The 27345-nt window shown below is 37.2% G+C and overlaps 1 protein-coding gene across 8 annotated transcripts in view; it reads left to right on the top strand.

Annotated features, from left to right (window-relative positions):
• LOC107007485 (protein ALWAYS EARLY 3-like) overlaps window positions 1–22357 on the top strand; it is a 25064-nt gene extending 2707 nt beyond the window's left edge. For 5 of the 8 annotated variants that reach the window (XM_027913617.1, XM_027913616.1, XM_027913615.1 and 2 more), the window contains 22 exons: window positions 465–585; window positions 1174–1272; window positions 1399–1461; window positions 3309–3386; window positions 3879–4050; window positions 4466–4731; window positions 4824–5093; window positions 5337–5412; window positions 10985–11059; window positions 11336–11586; window positions 11669–11725; window positions 11868–12176; window positions 12254–12432; window positions 12553–12835; window positions 14791–15018; window positions 15450–15611; window positions 17805–17948; window positions 18024–18168; window positions 18346–18416; window positions 19679–19780; window positions 19868–19966; window positions 21832–22357. In XM_027913617.1, the coding sequence (XP_027769418.1) occupies window positions 475–585; window positions 1174–1272; window positions 1399–1461; window positions 3309–3386; window positions 3879–4050; window positions 4466–4731; window positions 4824–5093; window positions 5337–5412; window positions 10985–11059; window positions 11336–11586; window positions 11669–11725; window positions 11868–12176; window positions 12254–12432; window positions 12553–12835; window positions 14791–15018; window positions 15450–15611; window positions 17805–17948; window positions 18024–18168; window positions 18346–18416; window positions 19679–19780; window positions 19868–19966; window positions 21832–21996 (3405 nt within the window). In that variant the 5' untranslated portion in view covers window positions 465–474 and the 3' untranslated portion in view covers window positions 21997–22357. Of the gene's footprint in view, window positions 1–464; window positions 586–1173; window positions 1273–1398; window positions 1462–3308; window positions 3387–3878; window positions 4051–4465; window positions 4732–4823; window positions 5114–5336; window positions 5413–10984; window positions 11060–11335; window positions 11587–11668; window positions 11726–11867; window positions 12177–12253; window positions 12433–12552; window positions 12836–14790; window positions 15019–15449; window positions 15612–17804; window positions 17949–18023; window positions 18240–18345; window positions 18417–19678; window positions 19781–19867; window positions 19967–21831 lie in introns of all 8 variants that reach the window. The other 3 variants (XM_027913618.1, XM_027913612.1, XM_027913613.1) reach the window with 3 other exon arrangements.
• The last annotated feature ends 4988 nt before the right edge of the window (window positions 22358–27345 follow it).

The following is a 27345-nucleotide window of genomic DNA, read 5'->3' as shown; positions in this document are numbered from 1 at the left end:
AACCCCCCCCCCCCCCCAACCATTCTTGTCAGTGTTGAACAAACTGTTGCCACCAACTTATCGTACCACACAAACCAAAATTGAAAATGCCAAACTGTACCAGATTAATTCAGCATGGCAGTGGTATAATGTTTTTCATAATAAAACCGTACTGTATCTTACAATGAACACATCTTCTGAAGAGTTATTGATGTTATATTTCAGTATGGTTGATTGGCTCCTTTCTGAATCTATATGCTTGTTCGCTATATAATTTTGTCCATTTGTTTGTATATAATTTGACAAAATCAAGTAACTATTTCATGGACCTTTAGTTGCTGAAACTATAATTTGATGTACATATTAAAATAAAGTTTGTTCTTTATGTAGTGTATCACTTTACAAAAACATTCAATTGTCATAAACCAGACTCTTTACATTGTGCTTGCCTAATTCTGTTTTTTTGTTCCTTATATGTTTCCCAGGATTTTAGGCATGGCTCCAGCAAAAAAGTCTAGAACTGCAAATAAACGCTTTTCTCCTACAACTGAAATCTCTCCCAGTAAAGATGGTATTGGGGACAATTCGAAGAAAAGCTTGCAACGGGTGAGTTCAACTATTCTTTTGTTTGCTCTTGTAGCATTACATGAATAGAGGTAGACAGTGCAAGAAGAAAGATGAATGGCTTTGTTAAGGATGTCAGGTTGTTGCTAGAAATGTGTTAGTGAAGTGAAGACATTTTCCTGCCTGATTTTCTTTGAAAGAAAAAGGAGAATATGGAATGAGAAAAAAAGTTTGGTTTCGACTTTCTCACAATTTGGATGGATTAGATGGAAGTTGTGGGGAAGTTCTCTCTTGTATTTTCCACAGCTTTCATCTTGCTAAAGGTTGAATATGCTGTAATGTTGAAGTTCCAGATCTTTCCTTCCCTATTCTTGTCAATCAAATGGTTCCTTTAGGGAAGTGGTAATATGTTGAGTTGGAAGGAAACAGATTTCATCTGGTTTCNCTGTAATGTTGAAGTTCCAGATCTTTCCTTCCCTATTCTTGTCAATCAAATGGTTCCTTTAGGGAAGTGGTAATATGTTGAGTTGGAAGGAAACAGATTTCATCTGGTTCCATTTTTGTTAGATGTAAAGCATTCTTGTGGAATTCTGAATGCATTTTGATGCGGTTCTTTCTATAAAATTGCAGAAGAGGAAGTTGTCTGACATGCTAGGTCCCAAGTGGAGTGATGAGGACCTGACACACTTCTATCAAGCATACCGCAAGTATGGTAAAGATTGGAAAAAGGTCTGTCCAAATTCAATGTGTAATCCATTAATTGAAGTTTATTGTATATCCCCAGTAGCTTGCATATATTTGCTGTTGATTGATCTGTAATGCTTGCCTCTAAGAGCTGCTTTATATTTATTACAGGTTGCTGGTGCTGTGAAAACCCGAACTGCAGAGATGGTGGAGGCTCTTTACACAATGAATAGGGTAGGCTTTGAATGTAGACAACAAAGTAACAACACACGTCTTTATAATTGAATCCTCTTTGCTTATGAAATCATCGAGTGATATATCTTGATTGGCAATACTTATCTTCATCTTCTTATCTATTTTTCAAACTATATTGCTGCTGATTTATAGCTGGATTTAAATGTCATCTATACATACTCATTGCATGATGAGAGAGCCCATTTGTGAGAATCTTGTTGTAACACTTGATGTTGTTGGCTTGTGACATTATTCATTATAAGTGATTTGAGGCGCACGATACTCTAATAAGTCAAATCTTTTTCACAATAAAATCTGGTTAGGGTTGTCTACTTTTGTGGGGCTGCATTCATCTTATATTCAATTTCTCTTTTTTCTGGTAGGCAATTATTTTACGTGGACTGCGCTTTCCCTCATAGCCTTTGTTTCCTGTCTTAGTTTTGAAATAATTTAGCCTTTTGTCTTGCATGGTCATGATTGCTGCTATGGTGATATGCGCGTCGTTCTTTTATCATAGACGCATGTGGATGTATTAATATGAGCTGCAGTCAATTCTGTACTTGATGTTTGTTATTTTGTACTCATCAGCTGCATAGATTTTAGACGTCCAAAAGGACAGTTCCTTGAGTACTCTGAGATTGTCAATTAATCAAGCACTTCCATACACAGTTTCTGTTTTGTACCTTGTAAGAATGATGTGTCCACTCAAGAACAGTAGGAAAGGAATACTTATCTGTTCAGATTTCTCAAAATAAAAATAAAAACAAATAGCAGGAAAGGATAAGAAAACTGTTTAAGGAAAGAACCTAGAGCCTGTTTGGATTGGCTTATTTTAAGTCAAAATAGCTTTTAAGCACTTTTGAAGTGATTGGGTAAATTTAAGAAGTGCTTATAAGCATTTGATTTGAAGACAAAATGATAAAAATAAAGAGCCAATCCAAACAGGCTCATAATCCCCAGCTTTTGCCGGCGGACATCGATCTATTAACAATTAATATGACTCTATATTATGCCTATCAAAAAATAATATGAGTCTTAGATTCTGTTTTTCCCTCTCTGTTTCTTTTATAAGTAAGACATTTTAGTCAGCTGTAACTAGAAGTTTAACACTTTTATCATTGAATTAGTTTCCTTAATTTGGCCTGTTGCAATATCATCCTCTTCACTCTCTTTCTGTCTGTTTGGGCAGTATCCAGATTCCATGTCATCTCAACAAGTTTAGTCGACTTTTAGTGCTACTTTGTTTTCCTTTTCTGGATCCTTGTATGGAGCAATGCAATCCTGTGAGTAATTGATATTACTGGAAAAGATTTGCATCAAAGATGACTTAGATTCATAAATCTGCATTACCAGTGGGTTAAATGATTTGTTCATTTTCTTTTTGATGCTATTTTGTTGCATTAATACAGTGAAACACTTCTCCATTGCACTTGAAAAAGAAAAAATGTTGTTTCCTGGTGAAGCACATGCTACTAAGAAAGAGCCATCTCTTTCAGAAGAGAATACGAATCATCTTTTTGACTAACTTTTTGGGATAAATATGAATTATCACTTAACTTGTGATCATTTTTATGCTTACATGGTTATGTACATAAAAACACCGAGTGCCATATTAATCATCATAAACCATTGTCTCTGTTAAAAGAAAAATCATAAATCATGGTTTGTTGATTTTTCCCCGTAACAGATCAGCAACAATTTGAACAATCAATTTGATCATTGTTCTGTGGAGACACTATTATAAGATTTAATTAGAACAAATGACAACGAATAATTAATCTGCATGAATATATTCAGTCATACAAAATGAAGATAAATTTACCTACTCTATTCTACTGTATTCTCAGGCCTATTTATCTCTTCCAGAGGGGACTGCATCTGTTGTTGGGCTGATTGCCATGATGACTGATCACTACTGCAACTTGGTAAGGCTTGAGATATAGAGTATTGAGCAAGAGGAATCTGTGTGTACTATATGTTTTATCTGACATCCCTCACTCCCTTCTGCACTCATCAAAATTATTTATACGTTCCCTATTTTGTTCAAACTGAGGAGTAGTGTTGCACTACTCCAAAAGTCAGAACAATGCTTTGCTATGGGCCTAATGCGTAGAATCATCTTTTCCGATGCTTATTTAGTAACAGCTTGAAAAATGCTGTTTGTCTTGAGCAGAAAGCTCTTTTTAAGCTGTTACTAAATAAGCATCAGGAAAGATGATTCTACGCATTAGGCCCGTAGCAAAGCATTTTTCTGACTTTTGACTGTTGACAAGAAAAACTTTTCTAAAGAGAAGCGAGTTTCTGCTCGGTGCTCTCTTATATTTGTTCATGGCTTCTGAGTCCCAGTGTTTATTTATTGTACCTGTGTCTTAGTTTTGTGTATTTTTTGTTGAAGTAACTTCACTATGGGATTTCAGGCAGCAAGCGACAGTGAGCAAGAAAGTAATGAGGATGCTGGAACGTCTAGAAAACCTCAAAAACGTGCACGAAAGACTCAGCCTAATGTTTCTAAAACATCTGAGGTGGCATCCCCAACGTTAGCAGCTACGCATGGCTGTTTAACTTTGTTGAAGAAGAAGCGTTCAGGAGGTGTGTTGTCCTTCTACCCCTCCCACAACAAAGAAGGATGAATTAAAATAAATGAAGAATTATTCCTATGGAAAATAAAATAAAATGTCTTTAAGTATCTCCTGGATGGACATAGATTTGGATCTTTGTTACTTGTTATTGTTGCAAAATGTCTTGCATACATTTCTGTTACCAGTGCATTTTACTTGCATGCAGTGTAGTAGCTTTTCTTTGGATTTCATCTTTTTTAGCCGTCTCCACATGATCTATTTACTTACTGAACGGAGGCTTGACATCTTTGAATGTTGACAAACACAATATTTCTTTTTATTTATCTGTAATCAGGGGTAGAAGCCTATTTTCTTCTTCTATTTTCTAAGGATTGAGCCCTTGCCATGTGATATTATTGATAAAGTTTTTCTGGAGTTCCTTTCAGGAAGCCGTCCTCGTGCTGTTGGAAAAAGAACCCCACGCTTTCCTGTTTCTTTTTCTCACGAAAATCCGATGGGTGAGAAGTATTTTTCGCCAAGTAGGCAGAGTTTGAAACTTCAGGCTGATGACAGTGACACTGATGAGGATGTGAAGATAGCATTAGTTTTGACCGAAGCATCACAAAGAGGTGGTTCTCCTCAAGTTTCTCAGACACCAAACCGTTGGACGGACAGTGCTATGTCCTCACCTGCTGAAACTGCTGGAAGAAAGGTAGCTCAACTTTCATTTCATATTTTGACCTATCTCTATAAACTATGAGTCATCAACTTTTTTGATATTTTCTTATTTGTTTACTCAACTAGCGTGTTAAAATGGGTATGGGCGATGGAAAGCTTCTCAGTAATGAAGTGGACGAAGAAGAGGGAAGCATGGAAGCAGACACTGGAGAGCTGTTGGGGTATAAAAAGGATTTGACGGAAACTGGAAGCATTAGTCGAACAGCACAAAAGGGAAGAAGACCTTATGGTGAAAAGTTGGATGTTGATAGTGTTGACAACCATTTTGAAGAGGCATGTAGTGGTACAGAAGAAGGTCAAAGATTGGGCTCGGTGGGGGGTAAACTTGAATTGGAGGCCTCAGATGAAAAGAATTCANAGGGAAGCATGGAAGCAGACACTGGAGAGCTGTTGGGGTATAAAAAGGATTTGACGGAAACTGTAAGCATTAGTCGAACAGCACAAAAGGGAAGAAGACCTTATGGTGAAAAGTTGGATGTTGATAGTGTTGACAACCATTTTGATGATATCAAAGAGGCATGTAGTGGTACAGAAGAAGGTCAAAGATTGGGCTCGGTGGGGGGTAAACTTGAATTGGAGGCCTCAGATGAAAAGAATTTAAGGACCTCTTTACAAGGCCCTAGAAAGAGGAGCAGAAAGATGTTTTTCAGGAGAGGTATTGCAAAGTTCTTTAGACTACTGAATTCTGAAAAAAATATATTTGTAGATTGCTGTTCATCAGAACTTTCCATTCCAGTAATTTTAAGTTCTAACAGCATTATATATGCTCCTTTTAGTCCTCTTTGATTATTCTATTTTATTACTTGCCATTATTCTAAAGGGGGAAAAGGGATATACTCTTGGAAACAGAAGGAAAGTCGAATCCCTAATAGGACTTGGACATTTAACAAAGTTTGATGAGAGGGATGATCAGTAAGTGTGAGTAGTTGCTATCGCACTAACCCAAGTCAAACTAGGGCTAATTCCCTTGGAAGGAGAATGACAATCTTTAGTTTCATCACACTGACTGTTTATTCTATCAATTTCAATGTACATATGTGCATATCGTATCGTATCTCTGTGTTCCTTAGTAGAAACCTATGTTGATGTCACAGCCAGCCCACTAGTGATATTGTTCTTTGTGGGCCTGTTGCATACGGGTTTGAAACATGTCATTAGGGTCTAAGGCTTGCTTCCTTACACACCCAGCATCTCTCCTATGTTTTGTCGTTGTGAGATTCACCTAGGGTGTTACATACACCCTCCTGAGGAATTCAACGTCCTTGCTGAGGTTTTCCCCACCATTTTTCATGGTTGCACGTAGAATGACTCTGATACCATATTTACAGCCCAACCCACTAATGTTATTGTCTGCTTTGGGCCTAGGTCCGCACGGGTTTAAAATGTGTCACCAGGGTCTGAGGCTTGCTTCCTTATATATCCAGCATCTCTCCCGTATTTTATCGATGTGGAATTCACCTAGGGTGTTACAGTTAGCCTCAAACAGCATCTCCTTACCACCTCCTCCCTTGTCATGTATAGTACAAATCATTCCTCCCTTCACCCTTCTTCTGGTATTCTTGACATCCTATTAAAATAGATGGAGAAAAGTTATTTACAAAAGAAGACACATCTATAGGTTTCCAGACTGCTTACTGAAAGTGCAGGAGGGTGTGTGTGTGTGTGTGTGGATGAATTGAACTCTTCTTTGATTTTCTATTCGACTATTTAGGAAGACAATAAAGAACACTTAAAGTTAAAGAGCATAAATTGTACTTTATGTAGTCTTTGAACTAGCTGTGGAACTTTTTGACAGAGAGGACAATATAAGAGTTTTGATCTTTGGAAAGAGGAGTTAGATTGATCTCTTCCAAGAATGAGTCTAGAGTTTTCCATTAGTTACATTGAGCAGATCTTCAAACTTGATTTGTTGTAGCTCGTTACCTTCTAGGGGTTTGACGAATTTGAGCTCTTAGTACTTGTTTCCATAGATGTGAATCTTGGCCTTCAATAATTGTTGAGTCTTCTTTCCTTAGCCTTGGCCGCTTGCGTGTGAATCCTTGTTGAGGCTTCTTTCCTTCGCTGATCTTGATTGATAGTTTTCCACAAATGAGTGTTGGAAGATACTCATTTAATTTCTTCTTCTTAAAATTCTCTTTTAATAAGTCAACTTTCCTTTATGAAATTTTTGTGTATTCATGCACATGCACTTGCACATGTAAACTACGCACTTACATTAGTTCTTTCTTCATTAAAACTAAACCCTAGCGATTTCCCCCCTTTTTGATNTGTGTATTCATGCACATGCACTTGCACATGTAAACTACGCACTTACATTAGTTCTTTCTTCATCAAAACTAAACCCTAGCGATTTCCCCCCCTTTTTGATGACAATAAAAAAATTAATAGCTCATTTTTGACTTCCCTGTTCGTAATGTCTCTAGACTTTGCAATGAGTTGACTCTCCCTAAATGTAAGCACTTATTTTAGAGAAAAAACATAATGATACATCCTACTGACCCTCTTTTCACAATATACCATAATAATAGTAAATACATAGAAAATCCTATAAATATTGACATCCTATACCAAACATGGTAAAAAAATAAAACCGGTGGCAACGTGTTAAATGGGTTAATATTCTGAAAGTTAAGCATTAACCAACAACTGATTCCTAAAAGTAGACGACTGTAATCCATGCCACCATTAGAAAATATATTAGAACAAACTACAGTATCCAATAATCGAACTTACAATATTCAACTACAAACTACAATATTCAATATTCAAACTTATAATATTCGATTTAAGAATGCAATATTTAGATTTAAAATTACTGTATGCAATTCAAATATTCATTATTCTGTTAAGAAATGAAGTATTCAAAGGACAACTAGAATATTCAAAGAAAAAATTATAACAGTTAAATGAAACCTTCAATATTCAATTCAAAAACCACAATATGCAAATAAAAACAACATTCAAAGCAAAAGTGAAGTAATTAATATTAGAAAATGAAATGCCGTATTTAAATCAAACTTACAGTATTCGATTACTAACTGTAGTATTCAATATTTCGAACTTACAATTGTATCCAAGAATATATTTTTGAAGATGATAGATATATAATTTAATTTAAAAACTTAATATTGTTAGCAGATGGAATTTAAATACAACGATGTTAAAATGTGTGGCTTTTCGGGATAACACAGAGGCAATTACCACAAATATAGACTTGTAAATCGTATATGATGCATAAAGAGAGCAAATGTAATTGTCAAAGCCGCATAACAAGCAAATTAATAGTCAGCTAGACTTACATTTAGACAACACAAAGTTTATAACAATCTAGAAAATATCTAATGGGGCCTAAGAAAGTACACCAGGGTGTTAGCAATAGCTTCCTTCATAGCATCTTTGTGTCAACAACACCTTAGATCTCCTCAAACTTGTTCGACATTTTGGTGGGAAGGTCTCCAAAATGTTTGACATCTTTTTTGATCACTTTATCCAGCTTTATCCTGAGACGAGCAACATCAGCACCTGTTTCCTTCGTAGTATCACAAATTTTCTCGACATTGCACAAGGTGGAAGCCATAAGATCCTCCTTGATTGACTCAAATTTAGCATTAGAGTAGACAGCTTAGCAAGTACATCCAGAGAGCAGTTAACAGAGGCCGTGGAAGGAGAAGCACGAGATGAATTTTTGGTTTGGGAAGGAGCAACAGTTATGGTACCGTCAGAAACATCCTTTGTTTACCCAAGTCTCACTGAACAAGCCCATACTACCAAAAGATCTGGAATTGTAGCATTGCTTGATAGTGATATTAGGATGATCATCGAGGCAGATGTGGCTAGCTTCAAGAAGAAGGGTGATAAGAATACCATAAAAGATGCAGAACTCGAAGAGCATAAAGTAAAGTGACACCAAATATTTTTGTACCAGTTGAGATCCAATGTGAATCTTAGTCCAGTCTCATTATGTTGCAAGGGTGTTCTTAGTGAGCTATTTTGAGGTCTTACTTGTACAGTTGTGGTGTAGTGTAATTCCTACGTCTACACTCAATTTCTTTTTTCGTGACTTTTGATACGATGCCTCACAAGCAATATTTTTCCTCATTTCTCTCTTTTGAGTACACAGTAAACTAGAATGGAAAACAATTCTTATTAAGAGAAGAACAAAGGAGCTTGGGGAGGTCTAGATGAAAGTATATCTTCCATCTTTCTTTGAATGGCTTGAAGTAGTTCTTGAACTCCGTTGAACATCTTGACAGAGATGAAAGCCCAAGAGGTTTGATCTTTGGAAAGAGGAATTAGATTGATCTCCTTCAAGAATAAGTTTAGAGCTTTCCATTAAGGCTGTTGAACAGATCATCAAACTCTATTTATTGTAGCTCATTTCCTTCTAGGGTTTTGATAAATTTGAGCTCTTGGTACTTGCATCTATGGAGTATGGATGTGATTTAATTCGCCTTTAACAGATGCACTGAGATCTTGATTGTCTTCTTTCCTTGGCGCTTGCGTGTGAATCCTTGCTGGAGTCTTCTTTCTTTCCTTCACTGATCTTGATTAAAAGTTCCCCATAAATGAGTGTTGGACGATACTCATATATTTTCTTCTCCTCAAACTTCTGTTTTAGCAAGTCAACTTCCCTTTATAGAATTTTCCTGTATTCCTGCGTATGTAAAACATGCACATACATTGATTTGGTCATCACTAAACTAAACCCTAAAACTTAACCATCAAATAGTGTGGCCCAAGTCTGCCTTCAACACTCTCTTATTTCTGTTCCGTCAAAGTTGTTGTAAGCTAAGCTGTATTGCCATTCTCGGGGATTTCTTCCTTTTCTCCAGTTTTTCATCTGACAAGGCTTTACTTTGGCTGGCACTAGATCAGAACTTTACTTTCATGACATTAATCTATAGGGAGTTGCTTCATCTGCAAAAGGCTTAGACACCAGAAAAAGTTAGATAAAGCCTAAAGGAAGGACTCAGAATTACAAGTTCTGGATAACTAATGGCTTTGGGAGATCCATTGATGTTCTGTTATATTTCAAAAATACCGTTTCTTCTTGTCTCATTAGTTTGTCTTTGTTTTCCAAGTTGGAAAGCAACAGTTATTTCTTTGAGTTTTGTTATTTCAATGCAAAGTAGCATATGCTATTTTGGTAAAAAAAAATTAACTGTAAAGTTGTATCATGTCAATCTCAAAAAAAGAAAGTAAACTTGTTATAATGTCATTGAAACTATAGGTGACAAATGGGCGGGTTTGGCGGAATTTGGTATGTCAAAATGAGCTAAGTTAATAATTGGCGGGTCAATACCCCAACACCGCAACTCTTACCAAGTTTTCATTGCTTTATTTATTCTTTTATAATGTTTATGGAACCTGAGCCTAACTCAACCCCAAAAGCTAACTCATGAGGGGAGGTTTGTCCAAATCCATATAAGGCGACCAGATTCCCATCCCTCTACCGATGTGGGACATCTTAACACTCCCCCGCACGCCCAGACCTCAACTAGAGCATGAATACTTCTAAGTGAGGGCCCATCATCGGTGAACAACAAATTGCGGGATGGGCCTGACTCTGATACCATGATAAGATATGAACAACAAATTGTGGGATGGGCCTGTCTCTGATACCATGATAAGATATGGTACGNGGACATCTTAACACTCCCCCGCACGCCCAGACCTCAACTAGAGCATGAATACTTCTAAGTGAGCATCGGTGAACAACAAATTGCGGGATGGGCCTGACTCTGATACCATGATAAGATATGAACAACAAATTGTGGGATGGGCCTGTCTCTGATACCATGATAAGATATGGTACGTGGGCCTAACTCAACCCCAAAAGCTAGCTCATGATGGGAGGTTTGTCCAAGTTCACATAAGGAGACCAAATTCCCATCCCTCTACCGATGTGGGACATCTTAAGAAGTACCTTATAAAATCATTATTTTTCTTTATTATTTACTATGTATAATATGTCAAATAGAATAAAATGTATTTTCAAAATATTTTGACAAGATTTATCGTTGATCAATTTGGGCAACATATCAGCCCAAACTTTTAGGGGCTGAGCTAATAAATGGGCGGGTCAATAATCAGCCCAAACTTGGGTGGGTTGTGCGGGTTATGATTCCATGGGTTTATTATGGCACCTCTGATTGAAGCTGTTATATATCTTGGTAGAATGTACTCTAGAGGATAAATCTGCTAAATTTTCCTTTTTCTTCTTGTAGATGAAGACTCCCCTTTTGATGCTCTGCAAACTTTGGCTGATTTGTCACTAATGATGCCAACAGAAAATGAAGATGGTAAGTATATGAATTCTATTTCTATAAATCTTTGTATGGAGCTTGCTTGTTTGACTTTTGGAGCGATGCTGGGTGTTGCTAGTATCTCTCTTCCCCCCTTTCACATTCTTGCTGTCGTATCCTGTTTTTTTTTTTTTGACAACTTTAACCTCTATGCATTGGATGTGCTGACTATCCTGTGTCTTGATCACAGTTCATGTGTTTCCACGTGATTTTTCAATTGTTTTTGCTGTTTTAATTGTGAATATATTAGTTTATATTTTTTTTTTGTTTCAGAGTCTATTCCTGCCAAGGATGATACTGATGATCATGTTGATGAATCTGGCTCCGTAGAAGCATTGCCTGCAAACAAACAAAGAGACAAACATGGATCAGCGGGGGTTAAATCAAGATGGAGTCAACCTGTATCAAAGTCTGGAGTTGCATCCAGTAAGACATTAAAGCATGGAAAAGTTAGACCTACTGATGTTAGTGCTGTTCCTGAAACAAAGCAGGTGAGGAGGGCACAGAAAGCAATGTCGTCTAAGGTATTAAAAGGCAGCTTTCCATGCCTACTCAATATTCTGACGAGGTAAATGATATGTAACAATGCTGACAATAATCTTTCAGGCTCGAAAAAATGAAGGTCATATTAACAATGAAGTCACAGACTCTCTGGAAGCTGAGGTGATTTTCTTATTTTGTCTATTTCAAACGATCGTTTAGAGATTTAGACAGATGTTTGAGCCATTGTCTTAAACATTTTGCCAGATTGGATATTTTGATCAGCTGCATTATTTCTAATTTGACTTGATCTTCCCTCCTATAGGCAAAAGAACTACCAAATAAGTCAACAAATAAGGGTAAAAGATCCAATCAGAGCATGTCACCGAAATTAATCAAAGATCAGGAGCTTGCATCATGCATAGATCCAAGAACAGAACGAAGTGATTCAGCTCAATCAACTGCACAGATCCCTGTGGAAAACCAGGTTAATTTACCTGCTAAAGTCAGAAGCAGGCGCAAGACAGACCTGAAAAACCCTCAAAGACAGAGAAAATCGAAGATTTCTGATAAAATTTTGGATGATACGAGTGCATCCGTCACTGCATTTCATGACAGAGCATTCAGTCTTAAGGTTAGTTATGCACCTTTGTCCGTTGTAGTGCATCTTCGTGTTATAGACACTATTTAAGTTAAAGACATTGCATGCAGGAAAAGATTTCCAATCGCCTTTCCAAGCATCAGGTTCGTAGTTGGTGTATTTATGAGTGGTTCTACAGTGCAATTGACTACCCCTGGTTTGCCAAAAGGGAATTTGTGGAGTACCTGCATCATGTTGGATTGGGACATGTTCCAAGGTTAACTCGTGTTGAGTGGGGTGTCATAAGAAGGTAGTTTCTCAACTTCGCTGAAGTTTGGAAGTCTTCTCTGTTCCCTGGGCAAGTCCTAAATATTAAGAAGTTTGTTATTTTATGTTAATGATGGTCCGTTGAATCCTCACCTTTATGTAGTTCTCTTGGAAAACCACGGCGATTCTCTGAGCAATTTTTGAATGAAGAAAAGGAGAAGCTTTATCAATACCGAGAATCTGTCAGAACACATTATAATGAGCTTCGCGAAGGTACAAGAGAAGGTCTACCCACAGATCTTGCAAAGCCATTGTCAGTAGGGCAGCGTGTCATTGCTATTCATCCTAAAACAAGAGAGATTCATGATGGCAGTGTGCTAACAGTCGATCGCTCCAGATGTCGTGTTCAGTTTGACCGACCTGAGCTTGGGGTCGAGTTTGTCATGGTAATTCATTATTGCTTAGTATATGCTCATACTACATTCTGGCACCAAGATTGGAACAAGATTAGAAATCATTACAGTGGTGGAAGTAACACACACATGGTAAAATGAGGATATATCTTTAGATGATTTAACCGACATCCTACATAGACCAACATATGCACTTTTCCTTAGGTGCAACATTTTGATCATTGAAGTTGATAGAAAAAGGACGCAGTAGATATAATATCATATGGATAAAGTTGTACCAAAGGTTATATAATCTCTTGAAATCTATGTTGACAACAACATACCTAGTGTAATCCTACAAGTGGGGTCTTGGAGGATAGGATGTACGTAGACCTTAAGCATGCTGGAAAAAAGAAATGTAACTACAACAAAATAACAAAATAATTGAAGTGCAAGAAACAACATATAATAGCTGACATCAAAGGACAAGAAACTCTTGAGTAATACTACGATTACAAGTAAGGAAATATAAGCGAGACAACATCCTATCTTAGGTCATTTCCCCAGTAAGCTGGAGCTGCTACATGTCCTGTCTAGTCACTTCTCAGTATTTCTTTGGCTTACCTCTACCTCTTCTGAAACCATCCATAACCTCCGTATTGGAGCATCCGTGCATCTCCTCTTCGCATGTCCGAACCATCTCAACCTTGCTTCCCGCATCTTGTCCTCCATCGAGGCCACTTTTACCTTGTTTTGAATATTTTCATTTCTAATCCTATCCCTCCTAGTTTGTTCACACATCCATCATGGCATCCTCATCTCATCTGGACAGATTTCTTGACCGATTAACGCTCTGCCCCATATAACATATTAGGTCTAACCACCACTCTATAGAACTTGCATTTAAGTTTGGTGGCATCTTCTTATCACACAAAACTCCGGATGTAAGCCTCCATTTTATCCACCTGACACCAATACGATGTATGACATCATCGTCAATCTCTGCTTCTCCTTGGATAATAGATCCAATATACTTGAAACTCTCTCTTTGGGAATGCCTATGTATCAAGACCTACTCCTACACTAGCCTCTTGTGCTACTTCACTGAACTTGCACTTCAAATATCCCGTCTTGGTTTCTGCTCAACCTAAACCCGTTAGACAGTAAGGTCTGTCTCCACACCTCTAGCTTAGCGTTAACTCCTCCTTGTGTCTTGTTAATCGGAACTATGTCATCCGCTAATAACATACACCATAACACCTCAACTAGGATGTATTGTGTTCAAATCATCCAACACCAAAGCAAATAAAAACGAGCTAAGAGATGATCCTTGGTGCAACCTTATCACAACTGGGAGGTGCTCTGAGTCCTGTCCCACTCCCACTGTCCTTGCCCGGGTCTTGCTGCTATATACATGTCCTTGATCACCCTAATGTATTAGCTAAAATATAGAGCACAATGGAATCAGGGGATCCACATAAGCTATGCCAACTAGTTTAGGATTGGGGTTTAGTTTCTATTACACTTGCATTAAGTCCAAAGTTTGACAAGAGTTCTACGTTCACTGTACACAAGTAAGTGTAAGATTTAAAGAAATCTTTTAGTTTTAGAAAACCTCCCATTTGCCTTCTTTAAGACATGATTTACTATTTGAATAAATAAAATAGTAGGTAGGCTATGTTAAAGTAAGCCAAAATGTATTCACACTGGTCCCATTCTCCAATTATGGTAAGTCTAATACCTCTTCTGAGGATACTTCTGAATACGAGAAAAAAAGAAAAATAAATACATAAACCAAATTAAATGGATTACTCAGCCAAACTGATATATTACACTCTTGTGTCTAATCTCTTTTATCTGTTGGAAGACAATCTTATGGGCCCTTGTAAATAGTTTGGGTACTTGGTTCACAACATGTTGTGTGTATGAATTAGTATTTCAGTACTTTTGGTTTTGAGGTGGTTGTTTTCTGGACTGATGGCTTATTGGATAATTGAATGCTCTGGCAGGACTTTGAATGCATGCCTCGAAATCCATTTGAAAACATGCCTTCATCACTTAAAAGGCATGCAGATGGTGTTGATAAGTTTTTTGAGAGTTTCAATGAGCTCAAGGTGAATGCACGAGCACATGAGTTTATGAAATTTCCAGTTGGTGACAACATGGAGAATGGAGATGTTTTCTCTCATTTCTCCCCACCAAGTCATCCCATTAGTAATCTCCTAATGCAGAATAAGGTTGCTTCTCCTCATACTCTCCCTTATATACCTTTCATTATTTGTATATTTTCAGATTTATCAAACGCCTCAATTGGTTAATTGAGGCGAAATACTACGTCAAAGTAGGCCACCTAAACAGAAAGGCTATATATTTAAGCTTTTCGATTTAGAAAGCTGAATCTTAATTCAGTTTACCTTGTAATGGAAAACCCAATATTCAACGTGAGTTTTGGTAGATTTCATGATTATCAATTTTATACCTGATCTCAAAATCTTTGTAATACCATAATTGATATATTACCTTGAGAAGTCCCTCTAGAGTATTGATCATTACCCTCCTTATTATGTGTGACAATTTCTTTTTCACATAATTACGGAGGACGAATAGTTTTTCTTAATGCTTTTTCATATTATCCTTCCACATAATTTGCAAGTACCTTGATCGTCAGGTGGCTTCAGCAGAAGCTGATATGCAATGTAAATCTGGAGTCATGGAAACTGCCGCATATCAACAAACAACATATTCAAAGCTTTCTGTTGCTGCTCAAATTCTAGCAAAGGAGGCTGATGTTCAAGCTCTTGTTGAGTTCAATCGGGCGCTAGACAAAAAGGTGCAAAACTCTTTGTGTTTCACTTCATTATTTTTATGATCCATGAAAGAAGATAATACACATGAAAACTAGGTGGCTCTCTCTTTCTTTCCGTATTATCTTGATCTGTTTATGTAATTGTTGTGGACCTAAATAGATCTGTTTGCTCTCTCCAACTTAAGCCTTTACATTAGGCGGCATACAATTCAACATTGTATCATAGCGACATAAGCCCACCGGCACCCAAAGAAATATTTTCACGTGCTTGACTCAAGTTAACTAATTAGGCTTGCATGTGCGGTAGTGTGTTTCTTTTCTTTGTTTTTTTGATAGTGTATTAAATGAGAAGAGGCACTAAGTTGGTGGGACGAACACAGTTACGCGTTGTGCAATTCTCCAATCATATGTAATAAGATATCTGTATCTTGTATGTGAGAACGAACAAGTAATTGAGGGAGAACAAAACTTGATTGTTCCCTTAAGCTATTAGGTTTTGAATATCTAAGTTTGCATGTCCTATTCTAGAAAAGAAAATCAATTGCATGATTACAATATAATTACAGAAAGTAAATCATGCCATACCTATAACTACAATATTCTAGGATATTGACGTGATTCTACCACTGTACAACAACTAGTTTGCACTAAAAAGCTAGCAACGAAGTAGCTCTGAAGTTGAGGCGTTAAGGCTAAGAATGTTCTACTTTTTGCCTTTAAGATTTTTTTGTTGTTTATTTCTGTCTAGACAATCCACCAAATTGCTTGGGGTATAATACCAAATTTTGAGGGACACATAAGTCCACTTATGTTCCAATACTCAGAAACTTTGGAGTGGATAAAGGCATAGTCTTAGTCATGCCAAGAATAGGAAAAATTTGAACTCCACAACTGAAATGTGTTTTCACAGTGGGGGAAGAGGTGATTGACATTTCAGGATGGTCTTCACAGAGAGGACATCTGCAACAAAGTTGGCGTCCTCTTCTCTGAAGATTGCTTTGGGTGAGGCAGGCCTTCCTTGCCACTAACCAGGAGAAACAGTAGAGTTTCAAGAGAGCATTGTTCACCCATATTTTTTTCCAAGGCGAAGAATCACTGTTATCATTAAAAGACAGCATCTTGTATTCCTATAATAAAATAAAATAGAAGTGAATATCTTGTAGCATGATTTCATAGGAAAAAGGCATTTGGTGTCCTCACCACATTATAGAATCCACTTTCTGATGGTCCAGTGAGATATTTGGTGTAGATAACAGCTCGCAAGTCCTAGACGCTTCCAAATCGTTGAAATTCTTTCTGAGAGAGTCCAACCTTAATTAGTGAACAAATCAGCGATCACTTCATTGTGAAGGGAGGAGATGCTGCAAAAGCTGAGCAGTGAATGACCCAACCACACGTCCTTCCAAAATCATATTTTCCGCTATTTCTGAGAAAAACCAGAACTTGCAGAAAATTTGTCAATATGCTTCTCTAGTCTGTACCATATAGGGCGTTTGACTTTTTTTGGTTAACAATAAGTGTTCAAATGTGAGAAAGTGTGTTCCAAACCTATAATTAATAAATAAATGTGCTCCTTTAAACATTTTAAAATTGTTGAATGAGATGATCACAAAATTCAAAAGTTCTTTTATTCAACTAAATAGAATGACAATAAAACTTGTAGGTGTTCATGTCAAAATTACCAGTACAAGCTAATGACGGAGATATAATTCTTTTCCGAAATTGAAGGGTTTATTTGCGTAGAAAGGACAACAGGAAAAAAATTGTAGAAGGGGTAACCTTTCATGAACCTGCAGGTTAAGGCTCTATATACTTTTTAAAAAACGAAGGCCAAAGAAGCTTTATGGAACTTAGTCTACATACTGGCATATGCTAGTCTGAGAAAATCTGTGGAGGTTTTCATTGAGCATGTATTTGTTTATGAGAAAATCTGTGTTCAATATTTTGTTTGAGGTTGGAAATACTTAAGGTAGTGGTGAGCTAGTTTAAACTGATGCTGCAACCATATTGATGACTAGTTTCTTTCGTTTTAGAGTTGTACTGCTTCTTATCTTTTATTTTTTGAGGTAGCTGTTAAGTTAGGCTGTTCTTGTATTTCAATGTATGTGTTTGAGACTTCTGTCAAAAGATGTATTTCTAGTTGATGTTATATATATGAGGCATGAATATTTTGTGTTAGATGTGCAGTGAGCTCATGACATTGGGCTTAACTTGTAGGATGCAGTGGTTTCAGAGTTGAGGCGCATGAATGATGAAGTGTTGGAAAATGAAAAGAGCAATGACTCTTCTCTTAGAGACTCAGAGCCTTTCAAGAAGCAATATGCGGCCGTGCTAATACAGTTAAATGAAGTCAATCAGCAAGTATGTCTGTCCTCTTATTAGAATTTAAATTTCTAAGATGCACAAAGTTTGCTATAGCATTCATTGATTTGGCAGGTTTCATCTGCTCTATATCGCTTGAGACAGAGGAATAACCATCCGGGAAACATGTTACTTGCATTGCCAAGGCCAGTTACTAATTTCATTGATCCTAGTGTGTTGAGCACTTTTGATTGTTGTACAAGTCAGCCGGATGAATCAGGAGTTCTTGTCAACGAAATAATAGAAAGTTCAAAAATCAAAGCCCGGACTATGGTAGATGCAGCTGTGCAGGTACACAGTCAATCAACTGTTACTTGTGTTGGAAATCTTTCTAANTTCATTGATCCTAGTGTGTTGAGCACTTTTGATTGTTGTACAAGTCAGCCGGATGAATCAGGATTTCTTGTCAACGAAATAATAGAAAGTTCAAAAATCAAAGCCCGGACTATGGTAGATGCAGCTGTGCAGGTACACAGTCAATCAACTGTTACTTGTGTTGGAAATCTTTCTTAAAGCAGTGATGGCGTGACCCAAATCAGTTTTAAATGATGTTTGAAAAGATTCTAAAGCGGGTTATGATTCATAACATGTTGATATTTGATAGTTTCTTCGGAGACCTCATTCACATGGTTGCCTGGTTGCGTCATTCCTGACCTCAGTAGATTGGGGGGTATTCAAATGTGTCTCTTCAAATGCAGCCATCAATATGCTCTTTCAGTAATAGTATTTACAACATGAAAAACACTACACTTTGTGATGATGCTTGTTCATTGTTTAATTAGTATAAATGAAATTTGTGGTTGTATGCTTTTGTCCCTCTTTAATCTGAGAGGAGAGACTTTTGCATAAGTTACTATTTACTGGGTTTTACCTATTTCTCCTCTAGGGTGGTCTACCCATTTAATTTATTTTCCCTTTCATGTCAATAATATTGCTTACTGAATGTGGTTTTTTGTATTGCAATGTCTCCGGACTTCTATTGCTTATCTTTTCCATCTTATTTTGAAAGTTTTATGAATGACATTGTGTTCTGATTGCCAGAGTTGTGGATACCTTTTCATTTTATTTTAGCTAGTTCAGTTGGTGATGTCTTAATCATTTTTTAAGAAAATAATTCTTTTGTCAGGAACTTTTTGAAACTTTTAGGTCCTTCGACTCCATTTAGAAATAGTATGTGATTTGCACCCAAGTTGTGGCGTAGTACTAGGTGATTTCTTCCCATCTATCTAAACCTTGGTGGACAGAGTTACCTAGTACCTGTTGGTGGTGGGAGTTGACATGTATCCCGTGAAATTAGTTGAGGTGAGCGCAAGCTTGCCCGTACACCACAGTTATCAAAACAAGAAGTGATTTTGCATAAATTTTGTATCATTTTCATGTATATAGCCAGATCAAAATATCTTGAAAAAAATACATCAGGATTAAAGTTTACAGAGAAGATTATACCAGTACTTTTATTGAGACAATCTTTTGAGAACTATTTATATTTAGCTTATTTAAAACCTTTCGGGTTCTTAACCAAATTTGATAATATTAGACTTCTTTTAATCTGTTTAGAATTGATTTTATTAATTCAATACCACCATATGGAAAATATTATGTTTGTTTATAGCATCCTAATTCCTAATATTTTTTATGTTTCTTCTCTCGTTTTCGTGACCTTGACACCTCGTCAATTTCTTCTGTCGTTGTTGTAGATTGTTTAGATTTTGATTAATTTATCTGTGTAGGCGATGATTTCATTTAGTTGTAGAGAGAACGCCACTGAGAAGATTGAGGTGGTTGATTATGTGAATGATCGAATTCCGCTCGATGACTCTTTCATGCCCACTGTGAGATCTTTTACTAAATCATGTTCGCTTAGTGGCTACATTTGCTTTTACATATAAATTGATTTAAAGTTCATTGATCTCCTGCAGCCACCTGATCCTAAGTCAAAGAATATGTCAGATACAAATGAAGCAGAAATTCCTTCAGAACTTATCTCAAAATGCATTGCTACTTTACTTATGATTCAGGTAAATACAATTTATAGCATCAGTTTTTTCCTGTCTTATGTTGACTAGTTCCTTTATTCCATAATTCCAGTACATTTCCAAGCTTTTATGTTTTTTCTGGACTGGTTATTGTGAATTGATTAATGCTTTAGAATGTCCGAGATGGAAATTCCCTTGCTTGGATTACCTATCACTTTCTGTCCTTTACTGAACTTTGGATTTCCGTGTTGAGTGCCTCTTTTTTGCATGACATAAAATGTTCCATAACATCCAAATGATGCTCCCCATTCTTCCCAAAATTTTGCTTACAGTTCAATACAAGCTAAGTAGACAATGTATTGTGAATTGTGTTTTTGGATCAATGATCAATGGAGGGTAAAGGAGAGACCCATACAACATGTTATGAAAAAAGTGCAACCCTTCTTTCGCCACCAAGTTTTACCCCAATAGTGATTGCTAGATAGCCTTGGAAGATGAGGGTTAAAAAGAATTTGTAGTTTCTGGCTGTGTATTACACAATCATGATCTCCAGTTAAAAAAACTTGGCTAAATACATAAACAACCCCTTGAAGTTGGCACCAATTTTCATTTTGGCTCCTTANGGGTTAAAAAGAATTTGTAGTTTCTGGCTGTGTATTACACAATCATGATCTCCAGTTAAAAAATTTTGGCTAAATACATAAACAACCCCTTGAAGTTGGCACCAATTTTCATTTTGGCTCCTCAATTGACCTTGTACCTTATTAGTCACCCATCAAAATGTAACTATTGCACAATGAGGTGCATGACATGGAAAAGAAACCAACAACTGAGTGACAAGTGTAAACTAACATCCGAAGAAAATCCCTTCTTTCTTCTCCTCTCCTCTTCCCTTCAGTTTGTGTTTATCAATTCCAACCACCACAATACCACTATCACAAGGCTGCTTATAAAACAAGAGCTGAACAGACTCTTGAACTTCAGATTGCAATTCACCACATTCATAAACATAAATACATGGCATACTGAGACCGGAGAGCCCAAACAAAAACCGTTAACCTTTGAACGGACAACCTTGCTGACTCAACTCATTTTGGTCAGATTGGAGCACCCAAAACCCTGATCTTACTGGAGTTTTGACTCGACCGACAACTTTTATCTATCGGAAGAGTTCTGTTGATTTTTTGGTGGGTTTGTTTGTCTGGTGATGATTGAGTGTTCTGGTGCGGTGGTTGAAGAAAGGTTTTAGATAGGTAGGTTAATCCATGGTTGAAGGATGGAAAGCAGTGTATGCACTCGAGCATTTTCTAGGCGAGGTCGTGGGGAATGTGTTTTGGCTGAAAGAGTGAAAATATGGCTAGTAGATTAGCCGAAGAGGAGCTGTAATGTCTTGGAACCTTCATTTGATTTTGCTTCAAATGGATAAATAGATCTTTTAGAACTAAGAGACCACTTCAACGATAAGTAGAACTACCAAAAAAATCAAGATATTCAACTCTAATTGGATATACACAAGCTTTCACCCTGCAAATGGGGACTTCCTCTTCGTTTGCTATCACCCCAATTCAACGAGAGAAATACATCTGCGGGAAGCATAGAGTTGAGTGGTTTTATAGTGAGGAAAGTTCAAAAGAGGGCATTTCTTTTGATTGTATTAGCATCAAGAACTTTGTGACACTCAAGTGTGTAGAGTGCATCTAATCTCGCCGTAGTGATTGTTTTGCTCTTCTTGGGACGTGGTTTTCCCCCTAGTTTAGATCTTCCACGCAAAAGTATTGGTGCCCTTATATCCCCATTATCTTAAATGTGAATATTTCTGTTGGCATTCTGTGATCCCCAACAATACCTCCCGATTTTCCATCTTTATGTTTTGACATTACTTGTTTATCTATTGTATATTTTTGCAGAAGTGTACAGAACGACAGTTTCCACCTGCTGATGTGGCAAAAGTGCTTGATTCCGCTGTAGCAAGCTTGCAACCAAGTTGCTCGCAGAACGCTCCAATCTACCGTGAAATACAGAAGTGCATGGGAATCATCAGAAACCAAATTCTGTCATTGGTACCAACATAGACCATGTGTAAGTTGCAAGGACTCTTCACTTTCGATGCCGTACCCGTGTCGGATTCTCTAAAAGTACACTACATTTGGAGAACCCGCCACACACCCGTTGACATTTTTGGAAGTCCGAGCAACATGGTTATCAACTCTAGTCTTTTTACATCTTGTAAACTCAGAATGCAGATAATAACCTTATTCATCGTTCAGCTCTTAGACCAATTCAAAACTTAATTAATTGCCTCAATGGTGATTTCTGTTTTTCTGTTCCCCTCCTAATGGAGAGTGGTATTGTTGAAAATCAGTATCTGCTACTACCTGTTGGATTGCAAGTTAAAAGAGGCATGAAATGATGAATTTTGTTTTTTGGACTATTCTTATGACTTGAGCTTCTTGTCTGTGAGTCGTAAAGTTAGAGTCTTTCAGAAACAATCTCTCACCTCCATGAGGTAGTGGTAACGTCTGCTTACACTCTACCCTCCCCAGACCCCATTGTTGTTGTTGTCCACGAGACTTGACCCATTTTCTTCATGAAAACTGAAAATTAGTTCTGTTCTATATGTTTTACCCAGTGACATACACATTCTTGACATGGATATAGTGCCATAAAAATACAAGAAATCTGTCAAGTCAACAGATTTTGAAGGAAATATTTTGTACTTTGCCTGTGTTTACGAACTAAAACTTATTTGGTGTAGGCATTATACATCCTCTTTTTAATAGGACTCTTCTCATAGAGTTTTGCCTGTTTGGACTTTTATTATTTGATGTGAATTCAGTGATGCTTTAGGCATTCATTCAGGATTTTCGCAAATTTTTTTTCACGTGTATTAGTCTATGAGTTCTGGACATATGATCAACCAAATCATTTCGACCCAAAACTGTGGGATCATCCGCGATGATCTAGTAAATGATACTCATAGCCTCCATATGGTTTATGCCACTTTTTTTTAGCGTTTATGAATCACGAATTTGGAATTTAGAATTTCTCAATTTTCACGTGTATTAATCCATGATTTTTTGGTAATATTTCTGATCAGATATTTTGTGCTTCCAAATTTTTTGGGACCATCTGTATAGAATTCATATCACTTTTTATCGTTTAGGGGTCCCGAAATTGGAATTCTAAGATTTCTTTATTTTGCATGTGTATTAGTCCATGAACTTCTGAAAACATGACTGATTGAACCTTTTTGGACTCAAAATTTTGTGGGATCATTTGTCATGACCTAATGGACGATACCTATTTCTTCTACAAGATTCATGGTATTCATGATTTTTTTTCAATTCTCCGTGTATATTAGTCCATAAATTTTTGAAAATACGACCAATCGGTTGTTCTTGTCCTAATTTTCTTGAGTCCATCCGTAATGATATTCATATCCTCTAGGCGTTAAGGGTCACGAAATAGAAATTCAATTTTTTTTTTCAATTTTCAGTGTGTTAATTTAGAGCAGGTAAACCCCCATTTTACCGATTTTCGTGTGCTATAGTCCATTGATTTTTGGTGATTCAGAATTCAAACGTCTTTTTTGTCCAAATTTTTCGTGGACGTCTATTAAGTCGTTAGTTAGGGAGTTAGTTGGCCCTGACAGCCAAAAACGATCAATTTTCAAGGTCAAAGGAGCCCCGAAGCAGGTAAATTTCATTTTGTCGATTTTCGTGTACTATAGTCCATAGATTTTTGGTGATCCGTTTGCCCAATTTTATTTTGGACGTCCGTTAAGACATTATCTATAGAGCTAGTTAGCTCTGACGGCCAAAACAACTCATTTTGAAGGTCAAATGATTCTCAAAGCAGGTAAACCCCTCATTTTGTCCATTTTTGTATGCTATAGTCTACGATAATGTTTGGTGATTCAGAATTTCGACGTCCTTTTTGGTCCAAATTTTTGTGGACGTCTGTTAAGACGTTAGCTATGGATCCAGTTGGCCCTCAGGGTCAAAACGACCCATTTTGAAGGTCAAACGAGCCCTAAAGCAGGTAAACCTCCTATTTTACCGATTTTTGTGTACTATAGCCCATGAATTTTTGGTGATCTAGAATTCTGACGTGTTTTCATCCAAATTTTTGTGGACATCCGTTAAGTCGTTAGCTATTGAGCTAGTTGGCCCTGATGGCCAAAGAGGCCCATTTTCAAGGTCAAACAAGCTCCGAAGCAGATAAATCTCATTTTACCAATTTTCGTGTATTATAGTCCATATATTTTTGGTGATTCAGAATTCTGATGTCATTTTTGCCCAAATTTTTCATGGACGTCTGTGAATATGTTATCAACGAGTCAGTTGGCCCTGACTGTCAAAAACGGCTCATTTTAAAGGTCAAACGAGCCCCGAAACAGGTAAACCCCTCATTTTGGTGATTTTCGTATGATATAGTCCATGTTTTTTTTGAGATCTAAAATTTTTGTGGAAGCCCGTTAAGACATTAGCTATGGAGCCAGTTCGCCCTAACAACCAAAACTACCTATTTTGAAGGTGAAATGAGCCCCGGACAGGTAAACCCCCCATATTTTCCCAATTTTTGTGTGCATAGTCCATAGATATTTGGTGATCCAGAATTTCGACGTCTCTTTTACCCATATTTTTCATGGACATCCGTTAAGACGTTAGCTATGGAGTCAGTTGGCCCTGACAGCCAAAACGACCCATTTTCAAGGTCAAACAAGCCCTGAAGCAGGTAAACCTCATTTTACCGATTTTCATGTACTATAGTTTATGAATTTTTGGTAATCCGAAATTGCGACGTCAATTTTGCTCAAATTTTTCGTGGACGTCCATGAAGAAGTTATCTATAGATTCAATTGGCCCTGACGGACAAAATGACCCATTTTGAAGGTCAAACGAGCCTCAGAGCAGGTAAACCCCTAATTTTGCCAATTTTTGTGTATTATAATCCATGATCTTTTTTGGTAATCCAGAATTTTGATATTTTTTGCCAAATTTTTTGTGGAAGTCCGTTAAGACATTATCTATGGAGCCATTTTGTTTTGACGACTAAAACGACCTATTTTGAAAGTCAACTGAGCCCAGAGAAGGTAAATCCCCCATTTTGCAATTTTTTATCCATAGTTTTTTGATGATCCAGAATTCCGATATTTTTTTTGCCAAAATTATTCATAGATGTCAGTTAAAACGTTAACTATAGAGCTAGTTGGCCTTGACGGACAAAACGACTTATTTTCAAGGTAAAACGAGCCCCGAAGAAGGTAAAACCCATTTTGCTAATTTTCGTGTACTATATAGTCTATGGATTTTTGGTGATCTGGAATTCTAACGTTTTTTTATCCAAATTTTTTATGGACATCTGCTAAGACGTTATCCATGGAGTCAGTTGGCCCTAACGGCCAAAACTACCCATTTTGAAGGTCAAACGAGCTCCGGATCACGTAAACATTTCATTTTGCCGATTTTCATATGCTATAGTCCACGACCTTTTTTGGCGATAAAGAATTCCGACGTCTTTTTTGCCTAAATTTTTTGTGGACGTTCGTTATGATGTTAGCTATGGATCCATTTGGCCTTGACGGTCAAAACAACCCATTTTGATGGTCCAATAAGCCCCGGAGCAAGTAAATCCCCCATTTTGCCGATTTTAATGTGCTATAGTCCATGGATTTTGGTGATTCAGAATTCCGACGTCTTTTTTGTCCAAATTTTTCGTGGACGTCCATAAAGTCGTTAGTTATGGAGCCAGTTGGCCCTAATGGCCAAAACAATATATTTTCAAGGTCAAACGAGCCTAGAAGCAGGTAAATCTCATTTGCCGATTTTCGTGTATTATAGTCCATGAATTTTTTATGGTCCGGATTCTGACGTCATTTTTGCCCAAAATTTCTTGGACATTCGTTAAGACATTATCTATGGAGTCAGTTGGCCCTGACGGCCAAAACAACCAATTTTAAAGGTCAACCGAGCCCCGGAGCAGGTAAACCTCTCATTTTGCTGATTTTCTTGTGTTATAGTCTACAATCGTTTTTAGTGATCCAATTCCAACGTCCTTTTTGTAAAAAAAATTATGGTCGCCCGTTAAGACGTTACTATGGATCCACTTGGCCGTGACAGTCAAAACAATCCGTTTTTAAGTATAAACAAGCTCCGAAGCAAGTAAACCCCCCATTTTATCAATTTTCGTGAGCTATAGTCCATGAATTCTTTGTGATCCAAAATTTCGACGTCCTTTTTGCCCAAATTTTTTGTGGATGTCAGTGAAGACGTTAGCTATGGAGCCAGTTGTCCTAGATGGCCAAAATGACCTATTTTTAAGGTCAAGCGAGCCCCGAAGCAGGTAAATCCTATTTTGCCGATTTTCGGTGTATCATAGTTCATAGATTTTGGTGATCCATAATTTTGACGTCATTTTTGCCCAAATTTTTTGTGGACGTCCATTAAGACGTTATCTATGGATTCTATTGGCCCTGATGGCTAAAATAACCCATTTTGAAGGTCAAACGAGCCCCAGAGTAGGCAAACCCCTCATTTTATCAATTTTCATGTGCTATAGCCCATGATGTTTTTTGGTGATCCAGAATTTCGACGTCTATTTTGTCCAAATTTTTTGTGGACGTCCATTAAGACTTTAGCTATGGAGCTAGTTGGCCCTGCCGGTTAAAACGATCCATTTTCAGGGTCAAACGAGCCTCGAAGCAAGTAAACCCCATTTTGTCAATTTTCGTGTAATATAGTCTATGAATTTTTGGTGATCCGAAATTAAGACGTCATTTTACCCAAATATCCAAATTTTTCGTGAACGTTCGTTAAAACGTTATCTACGGATCCAATTGGCCTTGACGGCCAAAACGGTCCATATTGAAGGTCAAACGAGCCCTGGAGCAAGTAAACCCCTCATTCTATTGATTTTTTTGTGTTATAGTTCACGGTTATTTTTGGTGATCAAGAATTCCTACATCTTTTTTGCCCAAATTTTTGTGGACGTTTGTTAAGACATTATCTATGGAGTCATTTGGACCTTATGGCCAAAACGATTAATTTTGAAGGTCAAACAAGCCCCTGAGTAGGTAAACCCTCCATTTTGCCGATTTTCGTATGCTATATAGTCCATGGATTTTTAATGATCCAGAATTCCGACGTCTTTTTTTTCAATTTTTTCGTGGACATCTGTTAAGACATTAGCTATGGGGTTAGTTAGCCCTGACGGCCAAAACGACCCATTTTCAAGATAAAACGAGCCACGAAGCAAGTAAATTCATTTAGCTGATTTTCGTGTACTATAGTCCATGAATTTTGGTGATTTGGAATTGCGACATCATTTTTGCCCAAAATTTTTGTAGACATCCGTTAAGACGTTATATATGGAGTCAGTTGACTGTGACAGACATAATGGCCCATTTTGAAGGTCAAACG

This window comes from Solanum pennellii, chromosome 12 (assembly GCF_001406875.1).
Source record: "Solanum pennellii chromosome 12, SPENNV200".
Taxonomy (NCBI): Eukaryota; Viridiplantae; Streptophyta; class Magnoliopsida; order Solanales; family Solanaceae; genus Solanum; species Solanum pennellii.
The sequence above is the reverse complement of the archived record's forward strand: the minus strand, read 5'-3'. Positions and strand labels throughout refer to the sequence as shown.